Below are 27931 nucleotides of genomic sequence, written 5' to 3' on the forward strand. Positions count from 1 at the left end.
TTTGGGACTAGGGAATCTATATAAGGGCATGGCGGAAGCGTAGTACATGAATACTTGGCACCAGTTTTTTTAATAAACATAAGTTTAATTTATTTAAGATTTTCTCCTAAAAATTCTTATGTACAAACAAATAAAAATTATATTATTATATCAATAAGATTAAAAGCATACTATATTAATGTAAAACTTTCAAAATCTATAACAATACATAATGTATTAAAGAAAATTAAAAGCAATTCATTTTTTGTTTTGCTTTATTTAAATTATAGTTTGTACACAAAAGATAATTTTTTTAAAAACATCTAAATTCAAAACAATACGACCAAATACAAGCAAAACAAAATTAAGTATACTTTCACTTATTCTAAATAAGTAAACACACTCACTCAACTTACGTATTTACTTTTTTTTTTGCTTAAATTTAATTATTATTCTTTAGAATTGGTCCATAACTGACCACTTTAAAATACAAATAATATTGTAATATTGATTATTAATGAGCTGCTTAAATTAAATCACTTAAAAAAAGGGTGACATTTAAAAAAATATTACTATTGATAAAAGATTATTAATAATAAAAAGAGCTAATGAATGATAATAAAGTATAATTCACAATATGGGAATTTTCAATTAAAACCAATACGTAAAAAAAAAATTATAGATAAGTATTATACATATAATTAAACTAAAAAAAACAATATAATTTATTAATTATATTATGGCACTAATCATTTTGTTCAATGTATTAATATATAATTCAATACATTACAATAATAGGAATAGCTAATTGTTAAATTAACTTACTATTATTTATCTAATAGTCATAATATAAGTTAATGGTTTGAACAAATAAATTTATAAAAGCTTTTTTTTATTTATTATAATTATCTAATATACTTCAGTCGGGTTATTAATAGTAGATGTAATTTATAAAATTATGTACAGTTAAAAAAATAATTATAAATTACCATTATACATATTCAAGTCTCAATAATTTATGTATCACATTAAGGCATAACATTTATACAATATACATAATATTATTGAAAGGCAAAGCTGAAAATGCTGGTACATTATTTAAACTAATTTTATAATCTGTTTTGAATTTAACTTAGAAAGGAAGTTAAAGAGTTAAAAGTTGTAGGTAGATTTTAATTCTTAACTATTTGACTATAGTAAATTACCAGTCTTAGTAAAAATTTAATTGTTTATTAATAAATCATTGAGTTAATTAATTTAAGTATTCTTAGGAGGATATCAATAAACCATAATCAATAAAAAAAAATATATATATATTTGCATGAGTAAAAACATTACTCAGACATAAAGGATAAAAATTTTAAAATAGGAAAATTATTTGTTAAAGTAAAAACATCAACCGTGGCCGAGTGGATGTGAACTAATGTTCTGACGCTCGCTATCCTGGATTTGATTCCGAGGTAGCTACAGGACATTTTTGCGTATGGTGCACAAGCAAGTCAGTAATTACAAACAAAATTGCCAAGCCTCTTAAGTAACTTAACTTATCTAGTTAACTGTATGATCTGCAATAGTTGAAATTTAGAATCCTGGCATATTGGCAGCTACGGGACATTGCATATCTATTAGAGCATAAGTAACACCAGCAACACCTATATAAAAAAAAGATTTCATTAAGAACTATTTTTAAGTACTATGGCAAAATGAAAATTATTTAGTTTTAATGATAAATTTAATTTGTATACATTTTTTAACAGTGCAAATAAAATATGATTCAATACTAAACATTACAAACACCAATTAGCTTGGATATCAATTTTATATGTTTTTTACTTAACATCATATGAAACACACACCCATATATTTATCATTGCTTATCTACGGGTATAGATTATAGACAATACAACAGTAAATATAAAATTAATGATCATTAGTCAACCATTTGCTAGCACATTACTTAAATTAATTGTACTAGACATAGTTTGGATTCCCTTGATATTAATTTCTGTTTTAATGAGGTTTCTGTCTTTGTGAGATGAACTAATTCTATATTTGAAGTAAGACCAAAAAAATTTTTCAGCTTATTGAGGTTTTACCATAAATATTTTACTTTATAGTCTGGCTCATGAAAAGTGAAAGCTGACATCAGCGAACCCTGAGGCCATTTTTAACAAGTGATTATCAAACCTGTTTGCCACAATCTAATACGGCCAGGAGTACATACCACAAAATGGAAAACCCCTGGATCCGACAATAATTAACACCACCCATCAACCTTCACTTTTGAACCAAACTGTAGACAGAAAGTTGCTATTTTTATGTATTAGTTACCTCAATAAACTATTATTGATTTATGTATCATGTATTTATAAATTGACCTTCTATATATTACATTATACATATTATATAAATATATAATACCTTCAAACAGTGAATATAGGTTATCAGGTACTTTTCTTTGACGACCAGTTGTTAAGCACCAATCAACAAACCTTGCAGTTCGATATAAATATTTAGCTTTCTGAAAAAAAATAATATATTTATGTTAATGGTGATACATTTGATTCTATTGAACTAAATTCTACATATAAAATTTAGTAGAATATAACTTAATATAGTAAATTTTGTAAAAAAATACAATAATGGCATATCATAATATAGAGCGCGGATTTTTATGCACTTAAAAGTATCGAAATATGCCATATAATATGCAGTAAAAATCATGAAAATATGCAAAAAATATGCAGTCAAAATCATGAAAATATGTCAAAAAATATGCAGTCAAAATCATGAAAATATGTAAAAAAATATGCAAGAATTTTTTATTTATTTAAAATGTACAATAAAACTTATAATAATTAATTACTTAAATACTTAATAAAAAAAATTTAAGGAATTTTCTAAATTTAATTTATTATTAAAATGAATAATCATATGCATTTCAAGTTTTTCTTCTGTGAAGCTGTGTCGTTTATCGGTAAACATATTTTTACACATTTATTTTTGGTATATTTACAATTTACGAACAACGACAAACGATGTAACCAAGTGCTGAGTGGTATGTTGATAACCGACTGACACAGCAAGAGTGATTAAGTTTACGTTGTAATCGATTATTTATTTTATAACTAAATATATATATATATATAATTATTTAGTGACTATGAAAATTTAATTTTAATTTTTCTACTTGACAAAATATTATTTTATACATGTCATTCTTTTAAATTTTTTTAAATTTTCGTTTCAATATGCAATAAATTTTGAATTTTGCCAAAATATGCGATAACCTTTAAATACCCAGAAATATGCAAAAAAAAATTTCACCATTAACTTCAAATTATGATGATTCATAGAGATAACTGACAAAAATCCAAAAATATTAAAAGGAAAAAAATATGTAATTGCATAGAAATCCGCGCTCTAATCATAAATAAATAATACTGTAATCTGTAGACCATATTATATCACATTGTTTTAGAAGTACACTTAGTACAGGTTCAATAGTTTCCAAATCTACATAACGAAATAATCCAAAAATAGTTAGAATTTTGAACAAATCCATTACAATTGTAATTGTAAATGTCCATTTTAATTTTAAATGCAAATAACATTTAACTATCATCAAAAATATGTGAACTGAATCCATCAAAATAAAGCAATAATTACTACAAAGTTTATAAAACAAAATTCATTGAAAAATTGTTTTTTTTTTTTTTTTATTAATATTTGTTTAAAATAAACATTTAATTGTGCATGGACTTAAACATTGAATTCAAAATCAAAATTATTTTCAATAATTAAACACCAAAATAATAATAACAAGTTTATATATCAATATATACTTTAAAGTTAAAAGTAAAAATAAAACCATAATATTTTATTGATGTATTTTGATTGATTAAGTTACTATTATCTATGAATCATAGATACAATATTATACATGGATACATTTTATATACCCATTGTTAGTTTGAAACTGTAAATAATTATAGTGTTTTAAATTTTTATTAAACTTACTCCAGTCAATTGGAAGAGTGTTAGAAAAGCATAAGAATTTCCACTAACGCCATGACACAGTCCATATCCCTTAGTCAATAAACCACGTTCCCAAACAACATCACTCAATTCTACTGCTGCATCATAGTACTTCCTATCTAGAAAAACCTAAACAGCAAACATAACTTATTATTCAAACAAACATACTATTGTAGTCTATCATAAGCTGTCAAAATCTTTTAACCGTATGAGCAGTACCACTGATTTTATAACTAACAATAAAACATACATATAATATATTTTTGTGTATACTAATTTTGTTGTTTATATTATTAAATCAGTGGTAGTATAATATGCTATAATGTATATATTAATAAAATATGTAAAAAATACTTTTTTTATTTATATTTATACTTATATTATTAGATATAAGAATGTTTATTTAATGAATAAATATCAAAGAATTTGTTTAAATATTCCAAAAGAGGTTAGGTGTAATTACTATGTAATCTAAATACACTAAACGAAAAAATATATACTTAACCACTAACAAAAAAAAAAAAAATGTTTGTTGTACATTATTTGTATTTGTATGTGATTAATGATAGAATAAATTGTCTGATATGCCTATAAATAGTACTTAAAACTCTAAATTAGCAAAACAACGCTAGAAACTGTAAATAAGTGCATAAATTAGCAAAATTAAATTTTTTAAACATCAGGAAAATTTTATGACTTAAAAAAAATATGCACTCACTAGAACTCCTGAGCCTTATAAAATTACTTTATTATTGATCTGAATTTTATAAATAATAATATATTAAATATTTAAATTTTATTGAATTAGATATATCAAATATAAATAAAATAAACTAGGTTATTTAAATCCGTTAAAATATCCCTAGCATACCACAGAATACAACAAAATAATAAATACTACACAAATTAGCTTTATAATAATTGTTGGTTAGTGTAACACAATGACCATCAAATAATTAATTGTATTAGTAGGTAATATAAATAATAAATAATAAAATTAGTTTTTTTTAAAAGAAGTAATATTTAAAAAAAACTATTCAGAATACACAAAATATTAAATACTTGTACACTATTAATATTATTTAAAATAGTACTAATCTATTAAAAACATTGTATTTGGAATAATACTAAGTATCTATAAAAATATTAATATATAATTATATCATTTATGATATTCAGCATAATTTTCCAATAAGTATATAAATTTAAATTGTTCTTACATTATAAGCTAGTGCATAAGTATGTAGGGCGCCTGGAGCACCTTGACACCACTGAACTAAATGATCCGGATCATTACACATAGAAGATGGTAAATTCCCAGATGTATACCTCAGTGTCAATAAGTAGTCGAGAGCTGGCTTGACAATATTGTGTAGTTCATGTTTTGTTAGATAAGTATTTGCCTTAAACATATCAAATACAATGACAATGTAGAACAATTGAAAAGAATATGAAAAAAAAATTCTTATTTTATATTATCATGATAACATATACATAGGCAATCTTGTAAAGTACTTTAGTAATAGTATTTAAATAGTTTATAAGCACTTAAATACATATTTTAATATTTTTTAAAAAATTAATTGAAAAGTGTTTTTTTCATTATTCTCACATATCTGTATTTAAAATTAAATACTTTTTCTTTATACTTTATACATTTTTATTTTCAATTCAGAATCAAAAATTAAAACAATTGAGAGAATATAAAATAATATTTATATTTTAAGTGACTTACTCACAACCAAAAATTTTAATAAAAAAAAAAACAGATGAGCTTTTTATAATAAAATCAAATTAAATGGTGTAAAATACTTTGTAAAATTAATATGAAATACAAAAATACTAAAAGAAAAAAACGGTTTTGTAAAAGATTTAATAAATACTATTTTTAAGTATCAGTATTTATAATCAAATTTAACTGAATGTAATCTTTAATGAGTATTCAAATGTATATTTAAAAATAGTTTTTACATACTAAAAAAGAATTCATAATTGAATATATTTATTTTATCAAGTATTTTTTACAAGAATGTATGAAGGTATTTAATAAAAACATACCAGTAGAAGACATTGTAAAACACCCGATAAACCTTGAGCTGCCCCCAAGTATTTTTTGTTGTGACATTTATACATGAGAGTAGATTTTTTTGGTTTATCTTTTTCACATGTCTTTATGCCATTGTGTAAAATCGCTGAAACAACCTGTATTATTTATACATTTAATTAAGATCAAGACGATGAAGCCAATAATAATAATAAAAATACTAGTCTTGATTTGTTACTTTTCGTATCAATCTATCTCTATCTGGGTCTTCCCATCCGAGTTTTTTAAGTAATAATAAAGAGTATAGATATCCAGCTCGTCCATAAAGTAAAATGTCAGGCAGTTTTTTATTCAATGCTAATGGCAACAAATCCAAAACTCTATACCAAAGAAAAAATCAAAAATTAATATTTTAAAGCAGTGTAAGATCGTAAAATAAGCTTATAATATGATAAATACTTCTTAATCATTTTTTTTGCATTTTCAATATCACCGAGATCTCGATAAATTTCAGCAGCCGTAACAAATATACCAGATTTCCCAGTTAAATATGATACACTATCAGAATTTTTATTTAATATTGATATACATTTTTCGATAATCAACTTAGCCTAAAAATATAAATACATAAAAAAGCTATAATAGCTTGTATAACATAATAAACTGAACAAATGAAGGCTCTAATATCAAAAAGTATTAACTATTTTTATCCAAATTTACAAACTTAATTTATATTAAAATATGAAATAAAAAGGTTATAGATTAATCTGAAATTTACATAAAAAAAAAATAAAATAAAATAAAAAATTGAAAATAGCTAATAAATTTTACAGAATATGAGATTTCAATATTTATTTTAATATTATTTATATTCTAGCAATACTTTTCTAAATAATTTTTCTCTTATCAAAATTTAACAACTTAATTTAAAGAATATAGGTAGTGAACAATTAGCACATTTATAAAATATTAATATTTAACTGGTTGAACAAACCTCAATAGTTTTATCTCTGTTATGTGTTCTGTTAGCAAACAATTTGTACATCAAAGCAATACCCGCCATTCCAGAATATATAGACTCAACAGTAAGTTCATCATCATAAGGTTTTGGTTTTTTTAAAAACCTTTGAACTTCGTCATCTATTACAAACATATGAGCTTCAACATACTCATTGATTTTGAATTGAAACACATTTGAAGGTTTTAAACTATCTATAATATACTGAAAAATAATATACTCCCAATCAGTAAAATATAAAATAAATCAGTCAATTGGTTATTACAAAATTCATAAATGGGTATTTTTATTAAGGTATTAATGAATTATTAATAAATATATTAATTTTTAAAGAATTATTTTTTTAACATTAAAAATAATTAACAAGCACCCTAAAGCAGGGTTTCCCAACCAGTATGCCACAAAGTTTTATAATTATTAATAAACATTTACATAAAATTTCAATAATTGGTTAAAATATAATAATAATTCTTTTTTTCTATCCTAAATAAACACACCATTTTAAATTGTTTGCTAGTATTATACTGATCTACAATTACTTTGGTAATAATAATTAAAACGACGAAAGCCTAAAAAAAATATGTATACATTATATAAGTCAGTGACAAGTGTGCCACGGCTAATTTTGGGTTGAGATTAGTGTGCCGTGAAGGAAAAAGGTTGGGAAGCGCTGCCCTAGAGTATAAATAGAAATTGAATTTATTTATAATTTATTAAAGTTAATTGAATTAATTTTTCTACAATAGGTAAAAAAAAACAAAAGGACATTTCATTAAATTGTTAAACCTTAGATTTACAAGAAAACTTTTTATGCATTCCTAATTATTAAATAAATAATAATACAAATTTTAAAGATTTGAAAATTTTTTTAAAAAATTCTAAATTCTAGTGCTTATAAAAATATATTGTGACTATATATTTTTAATATTTTTGAATCGGTAAATGAACAACTTATGAAGAATTTTGTTGTTTATTTATTACATTTATACTATTTATTTAAGGTGCAAAAATAGAGTTGTATATAAGTGATAATATTAAAATAAATTTACAAAAATGAATAAAAGCCGGATTGCAGGGTAAACTTGAGAATTTTTTTTACGCCAAAAGAAATACCATTTTATTATAGAGAGAATCTAGGTAAATTAAATTAAATTTTGTATCTATAACATATTAACACTCTGGCTTGAGCATTAATTTGCAAATATAAACAAAAATAAAATAATTTAATACTTTAATTTCATTAATATACTAAACTTACGAAATATTTTTTAAATAACTATTTAGCTATTATTTTATCTATTTAAGCTATACATATATATATATTTTTAATAACAATTTGGTATTGGATATACATTAATACTGATATTTGACACTAATATAAAATATGTCATTGTACCTAACAATAGTTAACACATAAATGTAATTAAAAGTAATAAAGTATTTTTTTAATGTTTAATTATAGTCAAACATTATTCATTAACTTAAAAAATAATAATACATCTTTTTTATGATTCAATAGTAAGATGTTTCTATATGTTTCTAAATCTATTTTAAATATAAAAAATTATTATACATAAAAATTAGTTAAATGGTAATTTACTTTTTAGGTTATCTACAAATGTATTATTTAATTAAATATCTTTCAACTTTCAATTGTCTTTAATTAATTAGCTTAAGCTTGTTATCATAAATATGCAATATCATTTTTGTTGAATCAAACAAATTTATTATGTACTACTTTAATCCATTTACAATATGCTCTTATTAAAATATTTAAAAAAATTGTTTTTCTAGTAGTATGGTGAACACAGTAATCCAGACAGCACATAAGAAGTAATATTTTTAAGTTCTAGAATCTATTTTATCAGTACTAATAGAATGTACATCAGTTTTTTAACTTCTTCTTTTCTTGTTATGAAAATTACTCAAAAAAATTTTTTTAATTTTTTGCTGATATGCATATAATATATGTATGCGTAGTTATTATAGTTGAATTTTAAACTTTGTATAATTGGTAAATTTGTTAAATTTAATAAAAAAAATATAGTGTAACAAAATTTCTTAGTCATTTGAGTAGGTACTTAACATAACCTCTAGTAATCTGGATGAATTTCTAATTCTGATGTCACTCAGTCTCAATCTAGATCAGGGGTCGGCAAGAAAATACTATTGGAGTCTTGAAGATTAATATAATATATCAATGAAGTTCAGCAAAAAAAATATTTTTCAATTCTTCATATTTGAAAAATAGTAGTATAAAAATAAAAATTATTATCTAGTTATTAAAATTAATTTATATTAAAAATTACATTATTAGATATATAATAATAACAATATTTTATCAAGTAATTTAATGTGAAAAATTGCATTTATTTTCCTTCATCAGTTTTTTTAAATCGGGGAATTTTGGAGAACAGCATATGTTAATTAATGTGCCCTCGAGGTAAGAGTCTGTTACTTGAACATTTATAAAATTGTAATAAAACCAATTATTACCTGCCCAATAAAATATTTGCAATAAATTATGATATCACTATAATCCGAGTTTAAAAAATGAAATGAAATAGACATTTTCTATTAATAATAATAAATACAATAATACATACTATATACTATTAGATTAAATAACATAATCAAATAAAATATGTTGACAGGGTCCAAAGTTATACCTTTTGAGGTCCGGATTGAGACCGAAGTCCACCAGTTGCCGACCCCTGATCTAGATTATAGACGCTTCACTTTATATATTTATGTCATGTGTCTGATTACACTTTAAATATTTGTAATTTCTTAGGTTTTTTTTTCTGGATTACTGATACATTTTAAACCAAAATAAATGATTCTGGTGCAAAGTCCTGGTTAATGTGTAATATTACTTTAGTTAATTTATACTTTATAATTCTGACTTCAACATTTTTTAAATATAATAATAATTTCAGCCTTAGATAATTATAAAAAATGTTTACTAACTCCAAAGATAGATGTTAATAATAAACATCTCTATAATAAGCAGTTTTAACTGTTTTAAATACCACCCTAATAATTTATTTTTATTTTAGAGATTAACTTGTTTTTTTTACAATTATTATGGGAAATAGGTCTAATATGTCCGCTATAAACACATTTAATATTCCTAGTCAATTAATAAATTATAGATAGCACTTACAATTTTAACTTGATTAAAATTAAATAACAGATTCTCCTCAAATTAAAAAATATATATATTTTAGGTTGATAAAAAGTTGCTTTAAATTCAATACAAAATTAATATTAAACACACTGTTAATATGCCTACTTACATACATTTTAAGCGATCTTCCTACTACCTCATTTGCTTTCTCATCAGATAGTAAACTCAGTTCATTTTTGTAATTTCTGATATGCTCGTGTTTCTGCTCATTGGTCTTCTTCTTATCCTCCATCATAAGTTTATTGTAAACTACTCCATAAAAATGTATAAATTAAACACATTAATTGTGTAAATAAATAAGAGTCATAATGTTTGAAAATTATAAGAATTAATTAAAAATTAATTTACTAAGGTTTTTTCCAGTTTTTATTGTGATGCAATCATAATATCTAAACTCGAACAGGTAGTATATATAGTATTATTAATTAAAATTTAACCATGTTTCATCTGGATATTTCAAAATACTGGACAAATCTCAAAACTTATTTTAAAAAAAAATCGATTTTTACTTAATATTGAATTATTCAAAAATATTTACCTGATGGTCAAACGAATATATTATTGATACATGGATATTATGAACAAAAAAATATTATATCATGTATATAAAATGGAAAATAATAAATAAAAATAAAAAAAGTTGCAATGAATTAAATTATCATATTTCAAGAACAAAAAAAATGTCATCACTTATTGAACTGTGCATTAAGTTAAAAAAAGAAAATGTATAAAACAAAAATAATTTGTATAGGTAATGTACAATGTAGATACATCATAATATTATAGAATTAAATAATGAATACAATTGTTAGCGACTACTGTTTCACTAGTTAAATACCTAAACAAGAAGAGTTAAGAATATTGCATACAATCAATATTGAACACAGATCAGTCAAACTAATCACCTAAGAAATTAAGTAGGTACACCTAAAATAGGGTTGCCAAACGTCCCGGTATACCGGGACATGACACCAGTATATGACTTTGGTCCCGGTCGTCCCGTTAGACCCTCCCAAAGTCCCGGTTAAGACTTAACCGATAAGTGTAAGTAAAAAAAGTACCAAAAATTATAAACTATATTTTTAAATTTATATTCTAAATTCTATAATAAAATAATGTGTGAAAATGTCAGAAAAATATAAATTATAAATGATTAATAATTAATCAAATACTTTAATATAATCATTAATTTATCTTTAATCTATTTCTGTAATAATTTATACTTAAACTTAAAATTCAAAAAATGCTGTAAAATAAGTATGTAACCATGTGGTACTGTATTAACTAAATTTAATGCTACCTATTATTATTAATTTCTCTATAATATATATATATATATATATATTACATTGTGTTCAAGATTTTATAATTTAAAAAAAGGTTGTTGAAATTATTTGTAAAAAAAAAAAAACGTCCCGGTCTGTAATTAATTTTTTATGGCAACCCTAACCTAAAACATTAATTAATTTTCGGATTTCGTACCAGACTTTATAACTAAATAATGAGCAGTGGATGTGATGATTGTAGTTCAGTCTTCTTCTCTCTTCAGTCTTCAGTGGCTATAAAACGTATTATACTAGGTACTTACAATAGCGCATACTAATTATGAAAAAAAAAATAACAAATAGCCGGTTCCAGGCTTTAGGTTGTCGTGGTTGCAGACAGCCACCAGCCGGGAAGCTTTGCTATCCGGCACTCGGACTCGGACGCGTATAGTGTACACTGTACACGAGTCACATGTAAAATAATATACGAAAAAAAGAAAATAACGCATTAGTGCACTGTCATCGTTGCGAAATCGTTATCGATAGTAATGATAGTATAGTTGTCGTACACAGCTGCAGTGCAGTACCAACAATCGCGACAACCGTGTATCGATAACGCACGTTTACCTCCAGCAATAACACGTAGAACTATTATATTATAATAATATTATGTTCTATGATAATTATTGTGGTAGGTTTTTTTTTTTTTTTTACATATATAGTGATAAAACGAAATATTGCGTTTTAGAGTTTCAGGCACAGATAACGAACGACGAGCCCGCCGTTCCAGTTGTGTCGTGGGCTGACTGGGCACCGCTGATGTCCAATAATATAAATAACCAACTCAAATAATATTTATAATAATAATAACACCTAATAATCTATAATATCTGCGCTGCACTTGCTCCGACTACCACAGCCGTCCGCTGGGAACCGACCAACGAACGACCGTCGAGAGCCATTCGCACTTCTCCGTGTTCCGTGATCGTCGTCGCCGGTAAGTCTGAATAATATTTTTCCTAAGACGTTTCATTAGCAGCGCTTCGTGACGACCGCGATGGCGCAGTCGCGCAATCCGTTTCCCTATCGCGGTCGTTATTTTCGTCCAGATAACCATGTTTAATGGCCGTCCGGTTACCGACTCCCGACGTATTATCAGGACTTAGGCGGATAATGTAAATCTGAAATCATTCCGATTGTTTTCTATTTTGTAATGCGAGTAATACATTTTAGAGGTACATCTCTGTAGCATAACAGAAAAGAGTTAAGAGATTAATATTTCCGAACTAAAGGATCTTGCGATAACGCTTTGTACTCGTTAAGCTCGTACGATTATTATCCAAGTTCCATTATTATTATTTACGAATCATGATAAGAATAATATTAACTTATATAATTTGTTTGTATATTACTCGATTAATTTTAACTATCTTTTTTCTCTGACACAATAGTGTTAGTATCATTTCGAGCTCGATTTATTGCCTTTCTTTATTCATATCGGTTACATACTTACATGACATTATTATGATTGTTTACTACTGCCGCGAGCGATCAGAAGACCACTGATTGAACCAATTTTATCTTTATATTATAATAATATGTTCTACACACAAAAAATCAAAAAATTAATTATAAGTTAACCTACGTATTACAGATATGCTTTAATTGTTGCAGATTTATCGTAAGTATATACCTAATAATTATATATTTACATGATAGGTAGAATAGACGGTATTAATATTAAAGTAATTTTACTTAAGTTTAATAATGACGTAAATGTATTTTGGTATGAGCTTGTATAGATTTAGGTATTGGAAATAAGCTACATTTTATTTATTAGAATTTTTTTTTCTTTAATTATGTACAATATATCCTCGAATATATCTAATGTAGTTAATAACTCATTTCACGTTTCATAGATTCAAAATATAAATTTTTTTTTTTTGCATCACTTGATTCTAAATAACATTTGTTTATAGGTATTTAAATACATATTTTTTTAATTTCTATACGTATTATAATACTATACTATCATTTTTTTTCTTAAATATTGGATTGCAACATAATTTTTATATTTTTAAAAATATTGTTATTATTAAAGACCGGATTTCGCATAAAATGCATGTTGCTATTTTCAACATCATATACATGCAGTCAATGAATGTCCACAATCCATTACTTGATTGATTAAATATCAAAATTTTATACTGCATATGTTTGCATATTCTGACGTTAATGCATGTTCTTCATATTTTTGCATATTTTAACAAAAATCGTACAAATATACACCTAACAATCCAAAAAGGTATTGAGCGAAAAAACAGATCATAGGTACGTTTATATAATATCAAAAATTTTACGCCTCAAAGAATTTTTGGACGCTTAAAATAGTTCCATAGTTTGGTTTTAAAGTGGAAACATGGCTTTACCTATTTTATCTAATCTTGCTGATAAAATGCCCGAAACAACATAATATGTGCAAGTACAACATAATATATTACAACCACTGCTACATTTATATCCAAGACAATTATTGTTAGTAAGAATTACGTTGTAGAGTAGTGGTGTTGAGTGTACACTGTACGTGTTGTATCGATAATAATTATTTTGTAATTTACCAATTAATTTTTAAATAGTTAAAATGCCCAAAATTCAAAATTCAAAACTAGCATCAATAAGAAAATGGATTGAGCCATATAATATTTCTGGTGAGGTTTTCAAAATATTAAATAATACAACAGTTTTCTGTCAGCATTGTCAAAAACCAGTAACAGCAGAAAAAAAATTTCAAATTGATCAACATGCAAAATCATTGTTGCATGAAAAATGTTTAAACAAATCTTCTTCTAAACAAACCTTTGTTCATGAAGCATCAACATCCATAGAAAATCAATCACAATTTTTCAAAGAACTTTGTAATACATTAATTTCTTCAAACATACCTTTACATAAATTACAAAATAAAAACTTTAAATCCTTTTTAGAAAAGTACACAAAAAAACACATACCAGATGAAAGTACATTAAGAAAAAACTATTTAAATCAATGTTACACAGACGTTTTACAAAATATTCGAGAAATCATAGGCAGCTCATACATATTTTTTTCTGTTGATGAAACTACTGATCCTCGTGGAAAATATATAGCAAATTTTATTGTTGGTAAATTATATTCCGATACGCCTTCTAAATCCTATCTTTTGACATCGAAAGTTCTCGAAAAAACCAATAATTCAACTATAGCACAATTTGTAAATAATTCTCTTAAACTATTGTGGCCCAAAGGTAACAATGATGATAAAGTTTTGTTGATGTTATCTGATGCTGCTCCTTATATGACAAAAGCTGCACAAAACTTAAAACCATTTTATTCGAATCTTGTACATGTAACTTGTGTCGCACATGGTATTCACCGAATTGCTGAAAAAATTATAGATACTTTTAGTGACATTAATGATTTAATAATTAATAATGGAAAAAAGGTTTTCTCAAAGGCTTCGTATAGAATTCAATTATATAAGGAAATGTTGCCAAATACACATTTACCACCGCAGCCAATAATTACTCGTTGGGGTACTTGGCTAGAGTCAGCCTTTTTTTACGCAGATCATTTTGAAGAGTTTAAAAATGTGATTGAAAACTTAGAAAATAATGCAAAATGCATTCAAAATTGTAAATCAATTTTTAATAAATTAAATGTAAAATATGATCTTGCTTACATTAAAGCAAATTTTGTATGTATTGTTGAAAGTATCAAAAAGCTTGAAACCTCTAATTTGTCCCTTGTAGACTCATTAAAAAGTTTAGAGCAAGTGGAAAACTCTATCAATGAACTTCCTACTAGTACAAATAGTACAATAATTAAAACAAAATGTAAAAACGTTTTGAATAAAAATAAAGGATTAATGATTTTAAAAGAAATTTCGAAAATACTTCAAGGTGACAGTGCTAATTTCAACGATTTATCTGTTCCAAATTATTCGCCGGATATACTAGCCAATTTTAAATATGCTCCGATCACCAGTGTTGATGTTGAACGCAGTTTTTCTTCCTACAAGTACATTCTTACAGATCGCCGTCATAATTTCACAGAAATAAACATGGAACATACTTTAATAACTTATTGTTTTTCTAATTAACTTACTACCTTAAATTGTTCGTATGTTTTTCCTATTTATATCACCAATTTATCTACTATTCATTTTAATAAAATATTTTTTACAATATATCAATGCTTAAAAATTAAATTACAATTTAATAAAAAATTAAATTTTTGTAATATATTATAGATGTTACTTTTTGTTTATGAAAAATGTAATACAATTAATAAATAATTATCAAACATAAAATTGAATAAAAATTGAAATTTTATTTTGCATGTTTTGCATTTTTTCCTTGCATATTTTAAATTTTTTTAGTGCATGTTTGCATGCATATTTTACAATTTAAAATGCATATAAATCCGGTCTTAAGTTATTATTGTTGGTTAGAAGGATCTCGTTATGATTAGATTTAGTGCTTACAACTACCGGCAAACTATACTAGTTTTATAATATACATTTGTTTACCTACATATACCGTACTACTGGGAGTTGATAACCTAAATACATAAATTTATAATTCAACTTCATGATATGATAATTATAAAAGAAAAACGAAAGAAGTAATTCAAATGTTTTAACTGTTTTTTTATTTACTACCTGGCTATGTACAATTCATTCTTTAATACATTTTTAAAATAATTTAGGTAGATAAGTACCTACATACTATTTTTTTTTACATTTTTAGCTAAATTACATATCAATATATTAGAGTGTTTTTCGTGTACTTTCTGTAACTAACAAATGCTGATATATACTTGGTGATATTGATAAATAATCTTGGGTTCATTATTTTTTTCATGTATTTTTTATATTTAATATCAACCATTTGAAAAACTTTTACATTATACTTTGACTCGGCACTGACATTCTAACTGCTATTGTTGAACAAAATATAATGCTGGAAAAACTAAAAGCACATCATAAATTTCCTAAAATAGACATTCAATAATAATTAGTGCCTACCAATTATTTAAAATATACACCATACCAGTGTCTGTGTCATAGGGCTGATTAGGCTTTAGCACCACCTGAACCTTTTTTTTTATATGTGGGTAGGTACTTGGTACTTAAGAAAGTAATAAAGTGTTATAGCCGTAGAAAATTGATAACAAAATAAATCAAAATTATAGATATTTACACGATTAATAATATACTGGTTGCCCATCAAGATGTGATAAAATTATAATATTATATATTTTGATTGTTTTATTAGATTATATGTTTGATTAAAATTTTAAATCAATATTGAGAAATTGTATGTGTGAAATAATTAAAAATAATTGTTTACATATTTCAGTCACCAACAAAAGAGTTAGACAAATTCACATTGAAGTTTGTATTAAAAATTTCTATAATTTTTTTCTTGTGTGACTTTAAGACCTTGAAAGGGGGAGGGTATAGGTGGGTGGTCAGATTAAATTTAGCTATACCTGACTCAGAAGTCTGCGCACGCTTATGGTCTGTGTATATTGACTCTTAAGTGTTCTCAGATAAAAACCACTGAAAACTTACTTAACACAAGCACTATGACCGAAGTCACAACTCAATATTTTTGCTGAATTAATGTAATTTTTAAACCATCTCAATAGATTTAAATTGCTTGCCTTCCAAAAAAATTTGTTGTATTAGTATCTTAAAAAGTTCTTGATGTCATCAGTCAAAAAATCAATAAAAGTTAATATATTTTTATAAATAATAATACATATTTTTTTTTGATTAGTAGGTAACAGAAAAGTAATATTTATTGAGGCTTGCCTAACATAATAATTATGTTCTATGGTTATTTTAGTGAGATGATCCTGTGGTTATCTACAATCAATTTTTCTAAATGAAAATTTGTATTATATATTTGTTAAGCGTCAATCTGTTAAACTATCTGTGTGTGTACTTATTGCACATATTTTGGAACATAATCTTAGTTAAAAACAATACAACCTACCTAACCTAACCTACATTATTTTATTAAACTATCTATTTTTTTTTTTTTTTTTTTGTTACAGGTTTGTTTTTATTGAAACTTAAAAGTTATCATTCATTATGTCAACTCCTGCCAGGCGTAGATTAATGCGAGACTTTAAAAAATTACAAGAAGATCCACCTGCAGGTATCAGTGGCACACCAACTGATAACAACATCATGCTATGGAAAGCTGTGATATTTGGACCTCATGATACTCCATTTGAAGATGGCACATTTAAATTGACAATAGAATTCACTGAAGAGTATCCTAATAAACCACCAACAGTTAGATTTGTTTCAAAAATGTTTCATCCAAATGTTTATGCGGATGGAGGAATTTGTCTTGATATATTACAGAACCGTTGGAGCCCCACTTATGATGTAGCTGCTATTTTGACATCCATACAATCACTTCTTAGTGATCCGAATCCTAATTCACCAGCTAATTCTATGGCTGCCCAATTGTATAAAGAGAATCGCAGAGAATATGAGAAACGTGTAAAAATGTGTGTGGAACAAAGTTTTATTGATTAGAATTCATTAATTATTCTTTAAGTCATACATAAAAAAAATACTGTGTGTTACTAGTTCTTTTAAGCTTCATAATTGAATTTTTATCACAATTATTGCTATTATTCCAATACATCAAAATAATAATTTCATATTGATTTTTTTTTTTTTCATAATTGTATGTTTATTGAGTTATTTTTAAAGGTTTATATTATTTTAAGTATGTTGACACTAGTGAAGATAAAATATTATAATTAATTTTAATGTTTTGTAATGATTAACTTTATAATCATAGCTTTTATTCCAGAAACATTTTTTTAATTGTAAGTTATTTTGCATTTTGAATTTGTATATTTTTTCTATTTACTTTTATAAGTTAAACTTTATATCAAAATGTATTTATGTACTTTTTTTGCTTGTATTATTGTAAAATGTATTATTATTTTTTTTATTTACTATATATTTATAGAGTACATGACCGAGTTAAATGCATAATATTGATGATCATCTAAACAGTTTGAGTATTGTAGTATTACAGAGAATATTATATATACTTGAAGTAATATTAAAATAGCTCATTATATTAACATATTATTGATTTTAAATATCAGCAAAATTGTAATGTATTTCAATAAATATTTAAATATTGTAAAAGTTATTTGTTTTACTATAAATGTATAATTCTATCCTAAGTGTGTGGTTTAAAGTTAAAATTGTATAGTAAAAACCAGCGGTTCTCAATCTTTTTTCATTTACGTACCCCTTGATCTCTCTCACCACATCAATTTAGAATATAAATAAATGAAAAATAATTTTTTTGCGTACCCCAGATGAGAACCGCTGGTATAAACTATAAATTAAGTGAATGTATAATCTGTACAAACAGCTTTAATGCTATATTTAAGTGAAATTGTTCAAGTTAATTTATGGAAATGAACAGTGCATTTTTATATTTAGATTTATATTGGTCATTTAATTTTGTATATAGTTACTAAATTATAATGATTAGGACCAGTAGTTTTGAGCAAAATATACTGTAGAATATACATAAAGTTGCACACATGAACTTTCAAAAAATATATAGTAAGTTTCTTTTATGCCCAAAAATACTTAGAAAATGAAGAAGTACAAATTGTTAAGTATTTTTAACTATAGTTAACTAATTTATTATGAAAACAATAATAATATTACTATCATAATATTATCAAATTAAATTTAGTTGAATATTAAATATTCAGAAAACAATTTTTTCCACCCAATCATTTTGTTACTTCAAGCTCAAAATAGTCAGATAACCTAAACATAATTTAGTACTAGTTCAAGATGCTATCCACCATGAATATTTTATCGGTCGTAATTTTATATTTGTTTCATATATTTTTACAACAAATAAAAATTGTTTTACCTTTATAATGTGGTATTTCCATTTTATCAATTTTTTTTCATTTATAGTGTATTAGTTAATTATTGTTCTTACAGCTGTGATAAATGATTCGAATAAATTTCCTGTAGGTTGTACTGAGCATCACCACTTTTTCTGAAGTTGGGACTAATATTGTCAATAACTGTTTTAATGGTATACCTATTTGTTTTTGACGTGTAAATTAACATTTCTGAAACACGGACAACAGGCTAATTTAACTGTTGTAAAACCCCTAATTTTAATTGCAAAATGATAAAGCTTAAACAGGTAGTTAAAAAGAGTAGATAGGTATTAGGCAGCAATATAGCATAATAAACCGCATATTAAACGAATATCAATTATTTTTTCAAAATCATTTTATTTATACTTATATTATTTTATTAGACTTATTTATCAATCTGACATCTGTTAATAAAATATGCTCTTTTTATGCAGTCATCTAGAAATAAATAATACATTATTTTTTTTTTCAAATAGGCTAGTATGTAAAATTATTAAAAATATATAGAATTTATGTATTTTGATAATGTAGACATGTTTAATCAGAATTATATACGTACAACGTTAGTAGTCTAGAACTCTAGAAGAAGAAAATGCACTAACATATTTCTTAAATCTCATCTAAAATGATTTGCAAATGTAAATGGTGTCTACTGACTAGGTACCTAGTACCTAAGTAAAAATGAAGAAAGTTAAAATCATTGGTACACACACAGTATGCTACCTACCGCTAGGTACTTATCTATCGTATAGATCAGGGATGGCCAAACTGCAGCTCACATAAGTCGCATCATCTCCTAAAATATTATAAAAAATACCCATACAATCACTTGGGTAACTAGACTTGTGAAGTTAAGTTAACCAAGAACCATCTTCAACATCTTAACATGCGAAATGGGATAAGTCCCCAAAAAGTAGCATGTCACTTAGAGAGTAAAAGCGAGGAAGTAAAACTCTATCAACGAAAAGTAGTATATAATAAGTTAGTAACTACAAATGAAGAGAAGTTGAAACGATAACTGCTATTTCCGATAGTTATAATGAAAATAATTATCAGTTCCAGATAAGAGATTGTCAGCCAACAACAAAAGAATATTATATACAAAATGAAGTTTTATTATTTTATGAGGTAATAGATTATTTACCTCCCATAATCTATTTGTCCTGAGAATGTATTTTCATATAATAATATAATGATGTTGGTTTATAGGTTGTATTTAATATGATATTCTCACAGTTACTCTATTTTTACTAAAATAATCTCATTAGAAAGTAATTCACTCTTAACAAATAAACTATGTATATTTACATTGTCAGATTGTAATAAAATAATCTTATTAGGTAAATATTAAATTATTGGTAAACATTATATTTATGATATTATTAGGTAATATTAAATTTTTAAACCTAATTATTAATTATATAAGTATTTTATATAACACGTATGTATTTTTGTTATTATCCATTGGCCATAGTCAAATATATCAAATTATTGATAGCATTAGAAATATTATCACTGAATATGTAAATAACAAAGGTATTAAGTATCAAGATAAAATATAATTCACACCATTGTTATATTTACACAAAAACAATATATTTTAATTGTATTAACTGTAAAAAATTTTCGAAATATTTGCAACCAGGTAGATATAATATATGTGATATATGTGTAATATATCACATTACGGAAGATTTGACCTCTGAAAAATAGCATAAAGGACCCTACTGAACAGATAATTGGCCAAAGTGTTTTTTTTTTTTGTTTTTAATATCTACTCGTGTTGGTCTGTTATTTGGTTACTATACTTGACCTGTAGGTTCAATTCATTTCTAAGCCAGTGTCAATAATCTTCATAAAATAAAATAGTTTTCATTTATTATGAATATACAATTTCCATTCTTGAAACTCAATAGTCATAACACAGCAGAATAATTATAAATAATTTTGAAGTTCATGACAGGCAAGAAGTTACAATATAGAATCATTTGTCTCTTCTAATGAATCAATAATCAGCTACAAATATTAAATATGATTATCAAGGGTTTCTGTATAGAGGAATTACCTTGTTATAGAAATTATTTATATTTATGGAAACAGAATACCCAAAGATAAATGAAATCGAGCCCCTAAAGTGAATTTTTTTGTGCAAATGTGCACTAGTACTCCAAAGGAATTCAATATAAACTAATATAGTAATGTATTGACTATTTTAATATTTTAAAGTATAATGTAATATATATTATAATGTGATATTTAAATTTATAATTATATATTATAATATAATGATTATTTTAAAGCATATAGTAGATAAGTACTTAGTAGTAAATATTAATAGAGAAATGTATATTTTATTATTTAATGAATATTTAAAAAAAATTTATGTACCTACTTACATTATTTATAATATAGTTATAATAACTAATTTATTATAGAATTATACAAAATTCCATGAAAGACTACTCTAATTAAAATACAATACTATAAACTTAAATTACTAATTATGTCTTCTAATTTGAATAATTTTTTTGTTTTTGTGTTTTTAAACACCAATTTTGAATACTGTATGATTCTCATTGTTGTATAAAACAAAAATATATTTGTTAATATATTAATATATAATATAGTTATATAGTATAATGTATACTTGCTAGTAATTATTAATTTAATTTGTGGAATTTAAACTCTTGTAAAAGTTGTCACTAATATGATAACAATCACTAGGTGTAGGTTGTATAGGTCGTTGGGTATCCAGTATACAGTAAAAATTGTTTATAATGACGTTCAAAGGACCAAGGAAAATAGGTCATAATAATCAAAATTATGAAAAAAAATTGTAACTTCAATACATATAGACAAAAGTAAAAATAAAATCATTTAAATGAATTAATTAAATTATTATTTTAGAATTAAATAATTTACAACATTTTGTTAAAAAAAATTTTATTTTAAATTAAACTGTAAAAAAATCACAATTTTTCTTTCTAGTGCTTCAAAATGTATTTTATGGACTTAATTTTTCCAATATAACCAAAAACAACCGTCATAACATTGGTATAGCCATTATACAGACGTCATAATAATCAATACAAATTAGTACATGCAATATAAGAGTTTTGCAGGGACTTTCAATCTAAGGTCATTATACCCAATATAACATTACAACCAGTGTCATTATAAACGATTTCTACTGTATTTTAATTTGTGGTCCGTGGTTTTACTGCGCTTAATATAAACTGTCAGTGTTTGATGACCGAGGCTTCTTTATTTTTTCAATGTTTTTGATGACTATATCATGCAGTGTTTTATAAGTATTGCAGATATCGCATAAGGTATGAGTCAAATAAAAGTATTGTTTGTAGTCAAGTTCTGCAACAGTACACCGGTAGTCTTCAATATACGGGTATTTGAAAACCTGAAAAAAAGTGATTTTAATTATTAAAAGTCTCATTTACTTTTTTCAACATAAAATTTAAAATGTATTATTTTATATTTCTAGATGTGTTTTATACCTAATACCTAACTTTACATTGAATAATTGAAATTTGAATAGTAACTATTTAGTACTTAAATTTAATAAAATAATTAATATCTTAAATGTATAAATTATACTTTAAATTCATATAGCAAAGTGATTCTTCTGAAATACATAATTTTATTTATGACAGTTAATAATAGTTTTCTACTAACATAATATTGTGTAAAAAATTGTATTAGATTTGCTTCCAAATTTTAATGATAAATTAAAACATCTATCTTTAAGATAAAGTTAACTATTTTATACTTTTCTATTTAATTTATTCAAGGTAATAATTGTATTAATTTTAACTATCAAGTTGGCAAGCAATCAAGACATTATTTCCCAAAATTCTAAAAATTACGAATAATTAAAAACTGCAAATAAATTTGGATTTAAGAAACTAAAATATGGATTTTATTTTTGTAACTCCCATTAAGTAACAGAAAGAAATAATAGTGTCAATATACTTAACCTAAGTATTATCACAAACAGAGCTACTTAAAATGTAAAGCCTTGACTGAACAGGATCAAGAATTATTTTTTTGAGAAAAATCAGAATTTTTCTTATCAACTTACTAATCATTTTTAATATAAATGTTAAAATGTGCAACAAATAAACTTTATTCAATCATTATTTTACAATTTAGTATTTACTAATATTTCTTCTTTAATTATTTTTAAAAAACAGCCGAAGAGAGGACTTGGGTATTTAACAGAATTATACATGGAGATTATTTGGTCATTTAGGTGAATAGAAGAATTATTTTTAGAGTTGAAGGTAAAAATGCCATAAATAGATTTACTTTTGTTAAGTTATTTACTTTTGTTAGTGTTGTTGAACTATGGTAGATCTGTTGTATAAACATAGTGAAATAGGAGAAAGGATACTGTCTCGGAGGCATCTGTTTTTATAGGATGTAAATTTGAAAATTTTTCTTTACATCATATCATTTTTTGTTTTTTAAAGTTTTGTTCTAGATTAAAAACATATCATTACATCATATTATAATAATTACACAGGCTAAAACCAACTAAATAATAACTAGAAATATAGTAATTTGCATTGTATAAAATATAATTTAAATTATTAAAACTAATACAAACCTTGGTGATAAATTTTCCACGAACTTCATAATAGAGTGATACTTGTTCTAAATATGTGTCTATAATGGATTTAACTTGCTCTACCTCATGAATAATCGCTTCTTGCACACCTACTCCAAAATTATTGCCGTCTTCAATTTTTGGTATAAATAAGGATACCCAAAGCTTTACCTAAAAATAAAGATTAATACAAATGAAGTGATAATTATGTAAATATTCTTAATATTTTACGAACATCATTGACATCTTCAGCTAATTCTTTGATATTGGGTTTAAGAATTTTAAGGGCTTCAGTGATATTTTTATTGTGTGGTATGTGCGTTTGTTCTGGAATCAAATCATGTGAATTTGAATCTAAACGTGGCCTTTTCACAACATTTTTTTCATCACAACTAAAATCAAAGTTGTTTGAATGTTTAATAATCTTAAATCAAAGCATATTCAGTATAATTTTTTTACAATATGTATATACTCACTTTTTTACATTCTTTTCTATTTTAGAAATTGTAGGGATTTCTAATTTACATTTTATGTCATTTGCAGCAATATGAAATTCAGGCATTTTGAGTAACTCATTTAAATGTATTATTCGTTCAGGAAATTTTTGAAGTATACGATTCTCTACCTAAAGTTTAAATATAAACATAATAAAATAAGTATTAACATTTAGTAATTAAACCCATATATTTTTAAAATTATTTTAGATTAATATAATTAATGTATATTATGTTAAATGTATTACATTAAATTTGTTCTCGATAATTAATAAAATAAAATAAGTACATAAAAAAATGTTCATCAATATTAAACATATAAATTCTAACTGAAAAATAATCACTATTGAAACATTTTTTTACAGTTCATTTCTTTTATCAATAATTGTATAAGATAAATGATATTCAAATCCTATTTGTCATAAGAAAAATATATTGTTAAATTCATAATTGATAATAGGGTGCAGGGTAGGACTGGCCCGGATGGTAGGTGCATGATCGCGGACTGGGCCTCTGGCTAGTTTAGGCCCTCAGACTTCATGTTCATATATTATAATTAAATATATTTTTAAATTAGATATATTGCCATTGTTTTAGTAACTGTATTTAAAATTTTTTAAAGGTTTCTTATTGATTTTATATACAAAAAATAAATTAATATTAGGTCTCGATAAGGTTAAGTGGACAGGTGATTTTGTTATGATATTAAAAATAATATAATTTAATACACTGTTTACCAATTTGAGTCTATAATTCGTTCACAACAGATGCATTGCCAAATATTTGACTAACTGATAGGTTTAAAATTGAAACTTTTAATTATATACATGATATTTGTGCAAATAGCTTGTATAAAAGATTTATAAGTAATTTAAAATTACTTAGTGATTGCATTTGCTTGGATCTAAACATTTTTAATTCTATAAAAAATAAAGTACCTACAAATGCATTAAAAAAACTTTCACTTCTATCAACTATTGATAAAAATACACTAGAATATGAATTAAAATAATTTTCTCAACAGTTTAATTCTATTACTAAACCTTGAAAATGACAAAAGCTTTTATTGATCTTAGACTTATTGCGCATTTTTCATTTTCTATATTATATTCTTACCTTTAAATTTGATAATAGGTAAATTTACTCTAATATTAAAGCTAACATCACAAAATATGTTTTGCTGAATGCAAACTTGTTGTAATATATGTTAGTAAGACAGAGACAATATATGTGGGAATGGCATCCTCTTAATAAATACAAAAATTAACAAGTAAAAAGTGTAGCTAAAAAATAATTTTTAGTATAGCCTCAAGGCCCTAGATCAGTATAATATGCAGAATTGCAGACTGAGCCTTTTGATGCCAGTCCGACTCTGATAGGGTTCATACTAGTTGATTAAAGTGTACCAAAATTGTTACTTTGGGAGACAAAAAAAAAAAATATATTTAATAATAAAATTCATTTTTAGACAAAAATGCTAGAAATCTACTGACAATATCATACAAGTAAAAATAATTTTAATACATACTTCGATTTTGAATGTTTCATAGAACTCTTTTGCCTGAAAAATACAAACAAGTAAATTATTAATAACAGAAAATTGAATGTAGAAAATAAATAATATTTGATTTTTTAAATATAAAATGTTTGCAACCACAAATCATTCAGTTCCAGTACATCATCAGTAAACTTATAAGGTGTACAAATTATTTGTAATGATAATTTTATAAAATTGATAGGTGAAAATTTTCATTACATAATTTAAGTGATGTTTAACCAATAACCATGTTAATGATTAGTTTCATAAACAGTGCACTAAAAATCTTAAATGTGAGTAAAATGATCTATACAAATTTTCAACATCTATTTAATTCATCAATCATATTGTATTAATTATTTTCAACTGATTATGCAAACAATAGGTATTTTTTTTTTCACCTTTTTTGCAGCTTCAGTCTGGGCCTCCATATTCTGCGAGTGAACAATTTGGTAGATAACTAAAAGTTTAATGTATTCTGATGAAAACGATTTTAATAATCTTGTATTTTAAAACGTAAATCGTAATCAAGTATCGAAAGTAGGTATATGGGAAATTGAAGAACAAAATATGATGAGTAATGACTGACAAGATGAACATATTATTGATTATTGAACAGATTAAAAGTAGGTTTAAACCACGGTAGACAATCTACCTTTGTTTAAACATTTTACAATTATTTTCAGCTGTAAATGTTATCACGGTTACGGTATACACAAACATTTCGCGTTTTCGAATACAGATAGTGTTACACTGTCATGATATAAATAATATATTCATGGTAACACGTAATAGGTACCTAATTATAATGCATCGCTATCCTAATTTTTTCTCTCTACAAAAATTAATTCAACAATCATATTCATTCAGAAAAAAAACATTTTCTACCAAGAACCATTAGTCCAAATTAAAAAAAGTCGGCAAGTGGGTACCGTTCTGCTGTATATTAGGGGGTGGGGTGAACCTCGGACTAGGGTAGGTTAAATTTGAATGCAATGATAGGTATCATTGTATACGAAAAACGATTCTGAATGGAGATGATTTGTCAGTTTAGAATATTTAACGTTCGATATAAATACAAACAATTTTATAAAATTTTAACTTCAAATGCTAATAAAAAAAAAAATTGTGCCTATGTATTATTATAATTTTTTAATCACTATAAAAATAACATATGAGGAACATTGTATACAATTTTCAAGTATTTTGATTGGACCAAAAAAATTTTATCAACACTTCAAAAAAAATTTTTCAGAAAAATTGAAAATTTCAGTTGTCTATAAATAGCTCAAAAAAACTCAAAATATTTCGAAAATTAAATCATGTAAAGAAAATGCCAATCTAAATAATTGGTAAAATTTTCAAGTATCTACGACTTATACTTTTTGAATAATACCAAATATTTAAAATCGTTTGAGGAGAAATCGTTATCGTTACGCGATTTCGTAAAAATTTAAAATTCAAACGTACTTAAAATTCTTCCTATAATGGTGTTTCGAGTTTTCTCTATAGCTACTTGAAGAAAAACCTATGGAAAACTTAGTGTTGTATTTTTAATCCTTAGTTATAAACACAAAACATTTTATGATTTTTCAACTTCAATATTACTTGCAAATGTTCGCGTTTTCGACAGATTTCGTAAAAATTTGAGCTATAAACGCTTATAAAAAAAAATTGTGACTAACGATTTTTAATTTTTTTAGCTACAATAAGAACAACTCATAAGGACCCTTGTATTAAATTTTCA

At 24.7% G+C, this 27931-nt stretch overlaps 3 protein-coding genes across 6 annotated transcripts; 1 reads left to right on the forward strand and 2 right to left on the reverse strand.

Annotated features, from left to right (window-relative positions):
* Nucleotides 1-236: 236 nt before the first annotated feature.
* LOC114124232 (lanC-like protein 2) lies at nt 237-12036 on the reverse strand. Of its 2 annotated transcripts, none has more exons than XM_027987419.2 (10): nt 11752-12036; nt 10379-10518; nt 7056-7283; nt 6521-6672; nt 6300-6441; nt 6076-6219; nt 5238-5420; nt 4000-4146; nt 2401-2500; nt 237-1631 (listed from the first exon to the last, which is right to left on the reverse strand). In XM_027987419.2, the coding sequence occupies exons 2-10, from the start codon at nt 10502-10504 to the stop codon at nt 1561-1563; spliced, it is 1293 nt and encodes a 430-aa protein (XP_027843220.1). In that variant the 5' UTR covers nt 10505-10518; nt 11752-12036; the 3' UTR covers nt 237-1560. The 2 variants fall into 2 exon arrangements, with proteins under 2 accessions (XP_027843220.1, XP_050061192.1); XM_050205235.1 differs by lacking the exon at nt 11752-12036 and adding an exon at nt 10808-11469.
* A 64-nt stretch (nt 12037-12100) lies between these two features.
* Nucleotides 12101-18759, forward strand: LOC114124234 (ubiquitin-conjugating enzyme E2-17 kDa-like). Of its 2 annotated transcripts, XM_027987420.2 has the most exons (3): nt 12101-12225; nt 12283-12531; nt 17637-18759. In XM_027987420.2, exon 3 carries the CDS (start codon nt 17674-17676, stop codon nt 18127-18129), a length of 456 nt encoding a protein of 151 aa, XP_027843221.1. In that variant the 5' UTR covers nt 12101-12225; nt 12283-12531; nt 17637-17673; the 3' UTR covers nt 18130-18759. The 2 variants fall into 2 exon arrangements, with proteins under 2 accessions (XP_027843221.1, XP_027843222.1); XM_027987421.2 differs by lacking the exons at nt 12101-12225; nt 12283-12531 and adding an exon at nt 12585-13215.
* Nucleotides 18760-20906: 2147 nt separating this feature from the next.
* On the reverse strand, nt 20907-26871 carry LOC114124221 (proteasome activator complex subunit 3-like). Of its 2 annotated transcripts, XR_007605476.1 has the most exons (7): nt 26586-26871; nt 26176-26208; nt 24630-24778; nt 24389-24545; nt 24154-24324; nt 23871-24023; nt 22853-22944 (listed from the first exon to the last, which is right to left on the reverse strand). XR_007605476.1 is itself a non-coding variant. In XM_027987409.2 (6 exons), the coding sequence occupies exons 1-6, from the start codon at nt 26613-26615 to the stop codon at nt 22756-22758; spliced, it is 729 nt and encodes a 242-aa protein (XP_027843210.1). In that variant the 5' UTR covers nt 26616-26868; the 3' UTR covers nt 20907-22755. The 2 variants fall into 2 exon arrangements, 1 of the variants encoding a protein (XP_027843210.1); XM_027987409.2 differs by lacking the exon at nt 23871-24023 and having other exon boundaries at nt 20907-22944; nt 26586-26868.
* Between the last annotated feature and the right edge of the window lie 1060 nt (nt 26872-27931).

The sequence above is a fragment of the Aphis gossypii genome, chromosome X, assembly GCF_020184175.1.
Source record: "Aphis gossypii isolate Hap1 chromosome X, ASM2018417v2, whole genome shotgun sequence".
Classification (NCBI taxonomy): Eukaryota; Metazoa; Arthropoda; class Insecta; order Hemiptera; family Aphididae; genus Aphis; species Aphis gossypii.